The sequence below is a fragment of the Arachis duranensis genome, chromosome 10 (genome assembly GCF_000817695.3).
Source record: "Arachis duranensis cultivar V14167 chromosome 10, aradu.V14167.gnm2.J7QH, whole genome shotgun sequence".
NCBI classification, from domain to species: Eukaryota; Viridiplantae; Streptophyta; class Magnoliopsida; order Fabales; family Fabaceae; genus Arachis; species Arachis duranensis.
Genome location: NC_029781.3, coordinates 9,499,387 through 9,511,080, shown reverse-complemented (window position 1 = coordinate 9,511,080; position 11,694 = coordinate 9,499,387). Strand labels below are relative to the sequence as shown.

Here is an 11,694-nt window from a genome sequence, read left to right as displayed (position 1 = left end):
CAGAGGCATTCCTAGAACTCCGACACTTAAAATCATTCTTAAATAAAATAAACTAAACCAAAAGTTAGGTAAGCTATCTAAGGTATTCTAGTTCTGAATCTAACTTTAACTTAATACTTCACTTTCTGACTCCTCCAATCCTCCGAGACATTGGTAGAACAACCCTCTCTCCTCACACCTTCGTCAAGAGGAATTTCTAAGAAAACATACACATACAGTTCAAACAAGGAAAACACAGATAGAGAAGCATTTACAGCAAGTAGAACAAGTAGCGGATAAGCAGAATTAAACAGTTAAGCAAACCAAAACAATGCACACTCAAGCAAACAAACAAATGCATATGATGTATGCCTGTCCTATGGCTGATGAGTCTCATCTGTCGGTTAAACAGCCAACCCGACAAGTCCTGGTAGTTAACCATTGAACAGTCCCTTTGTGCGCGCATCCCCAAGCTCAATAATATTCCATGGAGTCAAACTCCAAGCTCAAATATAATATTCCATGGAATCACACTCCAAGCTCAATAATGTAGTATTCCATGGAGTTAAACTCCAAGCTCAATAATATAGCATTCCATGGAGTTAAACTCCAAGCTCAATAATATTCAATATTCATATTTATATGCATGCCCATGGGGGAATCCGGGGAGTTAAAGTGCCCGGTCACATTTTGGGACAGAGGGTCAACAAATAGTCTCAAATACACAAGCCACATAATAATCTTTTTCCCTTTTAAAATATTACCTCAAATCAAAACTCCAATTCTTAAAGAAATTTTGGCAATATCTCCTCTAAGACTCAAATTTCTGCCACCCTTCAAGGGTCCCAACTATCAAACCAAACACCTCTCAGTCACTCAAATCATTTCCAGTAACAAATTATTTCATAATCAAACAAATACTAATATTAAATCTTTTTTCAAACTGACCAACTTCAACAGCAAATTATTGACAATAGCTAAACCTCACATTTTATACCATATACACAATCCATCAATTATTCACTCAGTTCATTCCTATCATAAGGTCTTCTAGCCTAAGTTTTCAGGTGACATTAAACATTAACTACGAGAAACCAAAACCATACCTTCGTACGGAATCAAAATATTCAAAGCTCTGGAGAAGCTTTCTGACCGAGCTATCGAAGAAGAAAACGTCCAGAATCGTCTTTGCCTCCTAAAACTCTCATTGGCCAAATCTAAAGGAAAGAGGAGCTACGTCATTGTCAACTTCCACCAATCAAAAATGGTGCCAATGTGTAAAGGAGGAGGTTACAAATACTTTTATCGGATTAGATTTTTTATTGGAGTTACGGATTGCAAGAAATCAAAACCGAAAATTCAAAGGAATTTACGTTATTTCTTTTTTTCTCTTCGTTACGTTATTTTCTCTCTTTTTTTTCTTCTTACAATGCTCATCTATTATATAGACTTATAAAGGCTTATAAGCCGCCTTAGCTTTCCTTATTATTATTATTATATATTTATATGTATGTATATATGCATAATAATAGTGATAATATATATATGTAACTTAATCCAAAATGTAAACCGTCTTTGATTTTCATCCTTTATAATTAATAATAGTAATAATAGTACTAGCAATAGCAATGATGATCATGTAATAATAATAATAATAATAATAATAATAATAATAATAATAATAATAATAAAAAGAATTTTAATTTTATAAAATAAATTATAACTTATTTATATTTATATTTTTAAATTTGAGGGTCGCTACAGAGAAAGGAGACACAACGAGGAGAGGAGGAAAAGGCCATTTCGTTTGCCACTGAAGCCTCCAACGCTGCCGCTGCCACCGTAGACCTCGTCCCAGCCGCGAAGAAGAGGAGGAGGGGTGTTCTTTGTGCCTTCGCCGCTGCTCCGCATTGTCACTGTCGAGAAGTAGAACGAGAAAGAGAGAGACGCGAAGAAGAATGACGGAGGCCACCACCGCTGCTACTGTCGTTGCTGGGCTCGCCGGAAGCTGCCGTGACCACTACTGAGCTCTGCGCCGTCTATGGAGTCACTGATGGAGGTGTCTTTGCTGCCTCTTTGGTTTAGGTCCTTCGCTCCTTTAACTTGTTCTAATTCCACTTTTACTCTACTGTTATCCTATTTCTGCAACCTTATTTCCATTCCATTCTTTGTCAGTTATCGAAACTGCGATTACTGTTGCTGCTAGAGAGGGCTGCCGGGGTTGCTATTCGGGTTCCGTACAACTCGCTCTGTCTCCATTTTTTTCCGCCCGTTGCTTAGCCATCACCAAATCCCACTACCGCCAAGAGCAAATACTAGTGTTTTGTATATATCCTTCTCAATAGTGCCTGTTTTTGGGATAAATAATTTGATTATGGTGTTAAGATCTGAACTTCTGATTCTAAATTTAATTGTTTATGGTTTCAGTCATTGAATTCATTTAATGTTATCATAGTTTCAATTGGTGTAATATGTTGTTGGAAATGACATAAATACCTTTTGAATAGTTACTTGTATTTATAGTGATTGCATTGTGTGTGCGTTTGTTGTTGAATAATTTGAAGCTCTATTTGCTTTTTGTCTGGTTTTATGACTTTTCAAGTTCAAATTTCTAATAAAAAAAAGGAGATATATCGTTTTCCCTTGTTACCTTTTCACTTTGAAGTCTTGTTCTCCTTTGTTCAAACCTTATGATACTGAGAAGTTGCGGTGTGGTGCTATCCCTCAACAGCATTTGTTTTTGCTGATTATCATCTATTCTCTTAAAATAGAGGGATATGATTCAACAGTTGTAATGATAATGAAAGGGAATAAATGACACATCATAAATAGGAGAGTGGCCAAGGGAAATGGACAATAACAAAATTACCCAATCCATACTAGTGTTTATAATTTTTGTTTTCATTCTACAAAATATCAAGGTTGCTCACCTAGCCATGGCTAGTTTATGTTAGCTGCCTGTGTCTAATCTCTGAACTAGTATTTTCTTAGTCATTGTTTTTTTAGTAATGTGTTATAATTTTATGTGACTTTTGTAGTGTTGAATGTTGGCAGAACTTAGTTTATGCATTACCCATGGTTCTATTTATTACATTTTACTTGTGTCATAGTTGATAAATGACAAATGTCTTATTATTTGGTTTGATAAATTTGGTTGTTTTTGTTGGAACTTTAGACGGTGGAAATATCCAAGTTTTAGGGGAGGTTCTGTCCAAATTTTTCTAAACATTTTGGATTAAACTTAATGGAAAAAATTATAATTAGTGTTATATCTTGTTTCTAATTTTTTGTTTCGGTTTTTCTTATTTACAGGAGTGTTGAAATGGTGACCACATGCTACCTTGAGGGCTCAAGAATATTTTGATTCATAGAGACACTAATCTACGTTAGAATTTTTAACTTTTGATTAAACTTGTGCAAGACATATAACTTGTAGAACTAATCAATGTACTCACTAATGTTATTTTGTTTTAAAACAATTTTAGCTAAATGAGGCATGTTTGAATTATGTATGTTTTTTTACATATTATATAAATGTAGACTTGCTTAGTAAAATAGTTAATATATTAGTTAATTAAAAAAATAATTTAGTAAATTATGCATGCAATTTGTATTAAAAAAATTGTTACAAAATAATTATTTTACTTTTGTAATTAAAGAAGAAAAGGCTGATTTTTTTGCTTATGGAAAGAAGTCATGTGTATCACCATGAAATGGAAGGAATGCAAAATATTCCACTTCTATGGGTCAGAGACAAAACGTGACTTACGTTATATATTTGTTAAATATTTTTTAATTTTGAAATAAAATAAACGTAGCTTATGTTTTGGCTTTTTAAATTTTTTTAATTTCTTTTTAGTTGGCTTTTAAAAAAACGCACCTTGCGTTTTTGCACCTGAAAAGGCTGAATTTTTTTTTGAAACCCACAAAATGCAGGTTGCGTTTTGTTAGTGTCAGAAACTTTTTCTTGGAAGTCCAAAAACACAGCCTGCGTTTTGTGCACATAATAATATTTAAATCCACAAGTTTGCCTATAAATACGAAGTCCGGTTTTGTTTTTCTTCATCTTCACTTCTCCTCTTGGTTTTTCTTTCATAAAGTCCTCAATAGGGTATTTTTTTGGCAGATAACTGTGTCAAAAAAATAGAGTTAGTTGAGGCTAAAATTATGGAAGGTGTTGCAAACTTGCGAGTATATTATAAGGGTGAGGTTATAACAAACACACATGAAGGAGTGACCTTTATTTGTGAATGTCCATTGTCATTTGCCATTCTATGTACCATGAGTTTTGTCGAGTTGCAAAATGGTCTTTGTAATAACATTCAAAGCCACATTTTGAATAGGGTGAGCAATCTTTTATACAGAAGTCCTGTGCAAGTATTTGGTGGGTTAATATAGTTTCAAATAATGCTCATCACTGACGATGCCAGTATGCAGCAAATGTTTTATATTTATCAACAAACCCAATCTCAAGTGCCGATGATAGAGTTGTACGTTGAGTTTAAACAGCAGTCGGGGATGAGTACGGTCGGCGAGGAGGTCAATGTTGATGAGCTCGGGGATATAGATTGGGAAGAAGATAATAATGATAGTGAAGAGGAATTCGAAGCTAACTATGAAGTCGATAACGAAAACGATGACGGAGACTTGGCAGGCAATCCGGTGGTGCAAAGTGAAGCGAATGCCGTTGTAAGCCAACACCCGTTTGGTGTTCCGTCTTTTATGCGGACTCTAGATCTTGAAGCCATGCATGCCCCGGAATTTTCTGAGTATGTGAATATGGTATGTTATGATTATTAACTCAAGTTTCCTGTAGTGCTTAAATAATTTGCCTTGTCTGAAACTGATGCTGGTGCGCACGTCGTAGGTGAAGGCAACGTTGCGGCGGAAGATGGCGAGTTTAGTGTCAGAATGGAATTTGGTTCAAGAGAGTCAGTGATATCTGTAATTAAAAGCTACACCATCTCTAGAGGAGTTGATTACACTGTGTATGAGTCTGAGCCGCAGACATTCTATGCGAAATGCAAGGGGTATGGTGCAGGGTGCGACTGGCTTATCCGATACCCTGCAACAAGAAAATTTATAGCTATTAAAATTCTAAATAATATCAGTTAATAATTTATTCAAAAAAAGAGTTAGCAATAATAATTATTAAGTATTATTATTACTATCTTAAAAAATAATAATAAATTATTAAAAATTCATAAATATTAATTACTCATAAATAACCAGTATTATAAACAAATAATAATAAACTAATCATAATAATAACAACAAATCACTAAAAAATAATAATAACTTAATACACTACACAGTATTACCACAAATAATAAACAGTATCCTGTTATTAAATAATATTATTTATTATTACAATACACTACCTAACTATTAAAATTAGTAAAAAAAAATTCCAAACAGTGTTAAAAAAACCTTTTATTAAACAGTAGTATTATAAGTTATTCTCACTATCATAACCAGTATTATAAACAAATAATAATATACCAATCATAATAATAATTACTCAAATATAACAATAATAACGATAACAATAACTATTTATTATATTGATTTTTTTAATGACAATAACAATAACAATTAATAATTTTTTTTAATTAAACAAATATTGTTAAAAAAAACCGTTGGAGTACAACATTATTATCATTATCATGAAAAATAACAACAAATCACTAACAAATAATAATAACTTAGTACACTAACATAACAAACCAGCATTATAAACAAATAATAATATACCAATCATAATAATAATTACTCAAATATAACAATAATAACCATAACAATAACTATTTATTATATTGATTTTTTTAATATCAATAACAATAACAATTAATATTTTTTTTAATTAAACAAACATCGTTTAAAAAAACCGTTGAGTACGGCATTATTATCATTATCATGAAAAATAACAACAAATCACTAACAAATAATAATAACTTAGTACACTATCTGATTTATTATTAAAAAATATTATTAAATTATTCTCATTGTCATACCCACTATTATAAACAAATAATAATGTAATATTAATAATAATAATAACAATAATAATAATAACATAATAATAACACTACCAAAAAAAATTAAACGGTTATGAGAAATAAATAATAACATAATATTAGTAATAGTAATATTACTAACCACAGTACTAAATACAAACAAAATTTAAATAAATATATATTAAAATAAAAAATTTACTTACCCATTAAGGATGATCCAAATATTCAATAATGTGATCTTTAGGTTTAGTAAAATCACGAACCATTTTTCAAATGATGGTCTTCACTCTAACCAGCCCCGTTTTGCTCTTCTTCTTCCTCACTAAACCACTCAGCAAGCCTCAAAGGGTACCCCTCACCAATGCCTCTCTCTCTCAACAAGCCTTTCACTTTACAAAATTTTCTTCCTGCGTTTTACATCGCACTCGCGTTTATAGCCCCTGGAACTGATGTCCTGAACACGTGTCGTGCATGCAGCAGGGGAGCCTTCAAAACGCAACCTGCGTTTTTCCCTGACAGCTTCAAAACGCATCTTCCGTTTTGCTTCTCCAATGCGGTCAAAAAAGCAGTCTTGGTCTGCATGCAGGGAGCACAGGGACATGTTTTGCTTGTTGGAGCTACTCCCCTTCAAAACGCATCCTACATTTTGCAGCATGCTAATAGCTTTCAGAATTTCTCATGCAGGCAAAACGTTTACTGCGTTTTGCTTTTCCTGCCACTTGCAGATCCACATTCCAGTATTACACGCCATGCAACAATATACTTGAACATCACCATTTTTTCCCCATTCATTAATTAATTTCTGAGAAAAAAATATTACAAAATCAAGTTACATTTTGTAACAAAATTTTATAATAGGAAAAAATAGATTGTTACCAAAAATTACCTTGAAGATCAAAATTTGTTACCACTTTTGTAACGACTTCTGGTTTTTTGTATCAGAAAAATTTGTTACAAAATATCACTTTGAATTGTAACAGTTCCTTTTTTGTTACAAAAACTTTTTGTAACGGGACATACTGCAACGACCATTTTTTTGTTACAAAATCCTTTTGTTTCAAAATTTCGATTTTTTGTAACAAATTTTTTTGCTACACATATTGCTTTTTCTTGTAGTGTCCCTCACTTTGCATCAAGTGACTCATTTTAGTCCCTGAAATTGAATGTCGTGCACCAAACTAGTCCATTCACAAGTTTTTTCTCATTTTTTCTATAAATTCAAAATTCTCAATATCTTTGAATGTAATAATTTCAAGAGTAATACCCCAAATAGGTCCCCAAGGAATTGGCCGTACGACAGATTTGTCCCCCAGGAAAATTAACTAAGTCCCCAGTCCCCAAAATTATTAAATATGTGCCATATACGTCCCTGCTCCAGGTTTAGCCGGTTAACTGAACACTCTCTCTCCTACGTGGAGGTGATGAGTGTGACGTGTCAGGTTAAAGGCTTTCAGGACATGTTGGTCCCTGTACACGTGGTCAAAACGACGTCGTTTAAGGCCTTATCAAAACGACGTCGTTTTTAATTGGACAGATTAGTCCCCAACCTTTATGATAAGAATGTGTGAAAACGCAGCGTTTGAACAGGGACCTTGGATAAAAACGCATGTCCCTCTCCCTTGGCTCTGTTAAATGACTTGAAACCCCAAACCCTTACCCAAATTTTACAAGGCTACCCTTCATCTTCCTCAACTCTGTTGACATTGACTGTAGTCTGTAACAGTCGTTTGACGAGGCTAACGGCGAATGTGTGGTGGCGGTGGACTGTGGTGCATATCGCCATTGTTGGAGGTAAGTCTTCTAATTTCTTTTCTGAATTAATTCAGAGGCGAAGATTCATGTATGATGAACATGCATGTCATGTGTAGGGTAGATTAAAGATATTGTTTTGCTAGTGTTGGTTAAGTCAAAGTTCTAAATTGATTTAGTCTGTGACGTTTCATAGTAACATTATCGATGTCGGTGTTAAAAAATTGAATTCTGTTTTAATGTTCTTGTAATGGCTTCGTTGCTTGTTTAAGTTGTGATAGATTTTTATTTTGTTAGTTTAGATGAGTGAAGACGTGATACCCGTATTTCACTACGGTGGAAGCTTTGTGAGAGACAACAAGGGAGTACTTGTGTACATCAATGGAGAAGTCTAGAAGTTTCCCCCAATGGACATTGATCTGATATGTTTCTTTGACCTGAAGAAACTTTTTTTGGACTTGGGTTACCATGACTATAAGGCAATGTTTTGGTATGATCCGAGTGCTACTGACCTGGAGTCTGGTGTGGAGTTGTTACCTGAGTCAGACATTGAATTTGAGTATGAGTCTGAACAATTTTTGACCCCGGAAGACTCAAGTGATGATGGAGGAAATGGGTTTGATTGGCCTCAATTTAATCCGAGTGCAGAATTTGGGGAGGTCCAATTTCAGCTGAACATGGAGTTTGAGTCACTTGAACAATTTAAGCAGGCTCTGAAGGACTTTACCATATCAGAGGGTAGAAGGATATTTTACATGAAGAATGATAAGAAAAGGGTTAGAGCTGCTTGTATACATGGAAGCTTCATGCCTGAAAAAGAAGTGCAAAAAGCCAAGGCAAAGGCAAGAAAAGCAGCTAAGGAAAAGGCAAAGGTACAGGCTGCTAAAGAAGCTAATGAAAGCGAGAAAGCTAAAGGGGTGGTGGAAATGAATGAGGCTTTTCCTGAAGGTGATAAAAACAATGAGGGACATACTACCAATGAGGTAGAAGCACAAGCTAATACAGCAGAAAATGCAAAATGTGGAAATGAAGGTGAGAAAATTGGTGAAACAGAGAAGCATGACTGTCCCTGGCTTATATACTGCGCAAAGAACTCACGATCAGGTGGATACCAAATAAAGACCTACAATCACACTCACACTTGTGGAAGAGAGTTTGGTAGCAATATGGCAGATCAACATTGGGTAGCAAGGAAACTAGAAAAGAGATTGTTGAGTCAGCCACGGTTGACACATGCAGAGGCATGGGATCACATGAAGGTTGATTACAATGTGATACTCAGTGATAAAATGCTGTACAGAGGACTTCGGATGGCCAGGGAAAAGTATGTTGGTAACGAGAAGGCGCAATATGGGAAGTTGCGTGACTATCTAAACGAGATACACCGGTATGAGGTTATTTTATTTCAAAGACTAACATTATGTTAATTCTCGTTTGATAAAAGTAACTTGCTGTGATATGAAAAAATATTAGAATATTGTTAGTGATCTTAGTGAATTATGGTGTAATTCTGGTTTACACAGGAGCAATGAAGGTTCATCTGCACTGTTGGCAGTGGAGCCTATACCTCAATCTCCTCCTTTATTTGATAAGTTGTATATTTGCTTAAATGCCTGTAAAAGGGGGTTCAAGGCTGGATGTCGCCCTTTGATAGGTTTAGATGGATGCTTCCTGAAGGGTTTTTATGGGGGACAATTATTGTCAGCTGTAGGACAAGACGCGAACAATCATTTTTATGTGATTGCGTATGCAGTAGTTAACAGTGAGATGAAGGCAAGTTGGAAATGGTTTCTGCAGTTGTTACAAGATGATCTTGGGCAATGCACTGCCGATGGTTGGAACTTCATTAGTGATCAACAGAAGGTATCCCTGAACTAGCCTTAGTGTATGTTATGTTAACTAACTAAATGCATTGTATCCTTCATGGTTTAATGACTGTTAACTATGTTTTTTGTTACCATAACAAGCATGTTAATGCATATTATTTTCTGGTCTGTCTGAACTGTAATGCAGGGTCTTCTACCAGCACTGAAGGAGGTCATGCCTAACGCCCATCACAGAAACTGCGTTAGGCACATCTGGAAGAATTTCACAAACAAATACAAGGATACACAGCTTAAGAATGTGGTGTGGGCTTGTGCCAAAAGCTCAACCGTTGCAGAGTTTAATGATAATATGCAAAGGCTGAAGAGAATGAATGAGGACGCGTGGGCTTACCTTGCAAAATTGGATCTAGGATGCTGGACTAAGTCAAAATTCAGCCACTACCCTAAATTGGACAATATCACCAATAACATGACAGAGGTGTGGAATGCCAAAATAGTACACTATAGGGGAAAACCTATACTCACAATGCTAGAGGAGCTCAAATGTTACATTATGCGAAGGATGGCATAACACAAAAAGGCCCTAAGCATGTACACTGGGGTAGTTGCTCCTGTACAACAAAAAAGGATGGAAGCAATTATGAAGGACACCAAGCACTGGACTGCTCAATGGACTGGTGATGATGCTAGACAGGTATTTGAGGTGCAAATGCACATGAAGAAGCTGAGGGTGCACTTAGGTAATAGCACATGTACATGTAACATGTGGCAACTTACAGGTATAACACTCTAAGTTATGCATTTTTAGTTATTATTCTTACAAACTGTATATCTAATTGTTTTTTATAATCACTTATAGGAATTCCATGTGTGCATGCCATGGCTGCTATTGCTAAGAGGGGAGACAGAGCAGACACATATGTGCACAAGTGGCTGAAGATGGATGCCTTCAGAGCAACATATGGTCATTCCATTAGCCCTGTCAACAGTGAAGAGTATTGGGAGAAGTCTGGAGAAATAAGCTCAATCCCTCCCAAGATTAAGAGGCCAATAGGGCGTCCAGTAAAGAGAAGGAAACGAGATCCAGTAGAAGATGGAGCAGAGGATAATAAGGCAAAAAGGACCTTCCGAGTCACATGCGGAAAATGTGGAGAGACTGGCCACAATGCTAAGACCTGCAAGGGAGCTCCTAAGGCTGGAACTAATCCTAAAGGAAAGGTCAAAGAAAATTCCAAGGAAAAGTCAACTGCAACACAAGAAGAGGTTCAGGTTTCTCAATCGGCACCAGTAACTGAGGTATACATGAATAATACTTACATTCTTCTGCTAAATGTGTTACATTGTGCAGCCTGATATGTGTGATAACATGCTTAGGATTCAAGTTTTTGACATGAAATAGTTGTTGTGCTATAGAGACCAACTTGACATATAAATTAGTATTTAGGGACCTATTTGACTTATAGTAGCATTTTTAAAGGACCTATTTGACTTATAAAATACATCGTCAAGGATTTAATTGTCCTAATAAATTTGCTTACTTATGAGGTTACCCAGCCTGAGGCACCAACAAATCATACTTTACCAGACATAGGAATGAATGTGAATGCTGCAACTGTAAGTATGCTTCATAATATGTTTCACTATTAATTCCTAAACATTACTTACTAATATCTTATTTTAGAATACTCATAATTTTTTACAATTCAATAAGGGAATACAAAATCAGCCTCAGCAGCCTAGTAGACGTCCAAAGTAGACAATAATTAGGCCCAAGAGACAGGAAAGTGTGAGTGTTGAGACAATGGCAGCTGCAAGTAGTGGCACAACCTCCAGAATATTCAAATTCATTCCAACGCCCGGACTGAACCAATCTAAGAAGAAATGATGCTTTGGAAGAAACTTATTCTGAAATGGACCTGCTAGTGTTTACTCTTGTAATACTTTTGAGCACCACTTTACCTCAGTATGTGTATAAGGAAATAGACCTTCTTTATTTTGCTAACATTTTGAAACAATTTATGAACATCCTCTATGTTGATGCTACCTGATGTTAACATTCTGATGCATGTTATTTGAATAGTCTGGTTTGGATTATATATTATTTTTGGTTTAATCCACTTTGC

At 35.2% G+C, this 11,694-nt stretch overlaps 1 protein-coding gene across 1 annotated transcript in view; it reads right to left on the bottom strand.

Annotated features, from left to right (window-relative positions):
• Nucleotides 1-1,890, bottom strand: part of LOC110276757 (uncharacterized) — a 3,574-nt gene extending 1,684 nt beyond the window's left edge. Inside the window, exon 1 of the mRNA XM_021133866.1 lies at nucleotides 1,742-1,890. Within this exon, the coding sequence (XP_020989525.1) occupies nucleotides 1,742-1,890 (149 nt within the window). The remainder of the gene's footprint in view (nucleotides 1-1,741) is intronic.
• Nucleotides 1,891-11,694: the final 9,804 nt, after the last annotated feature.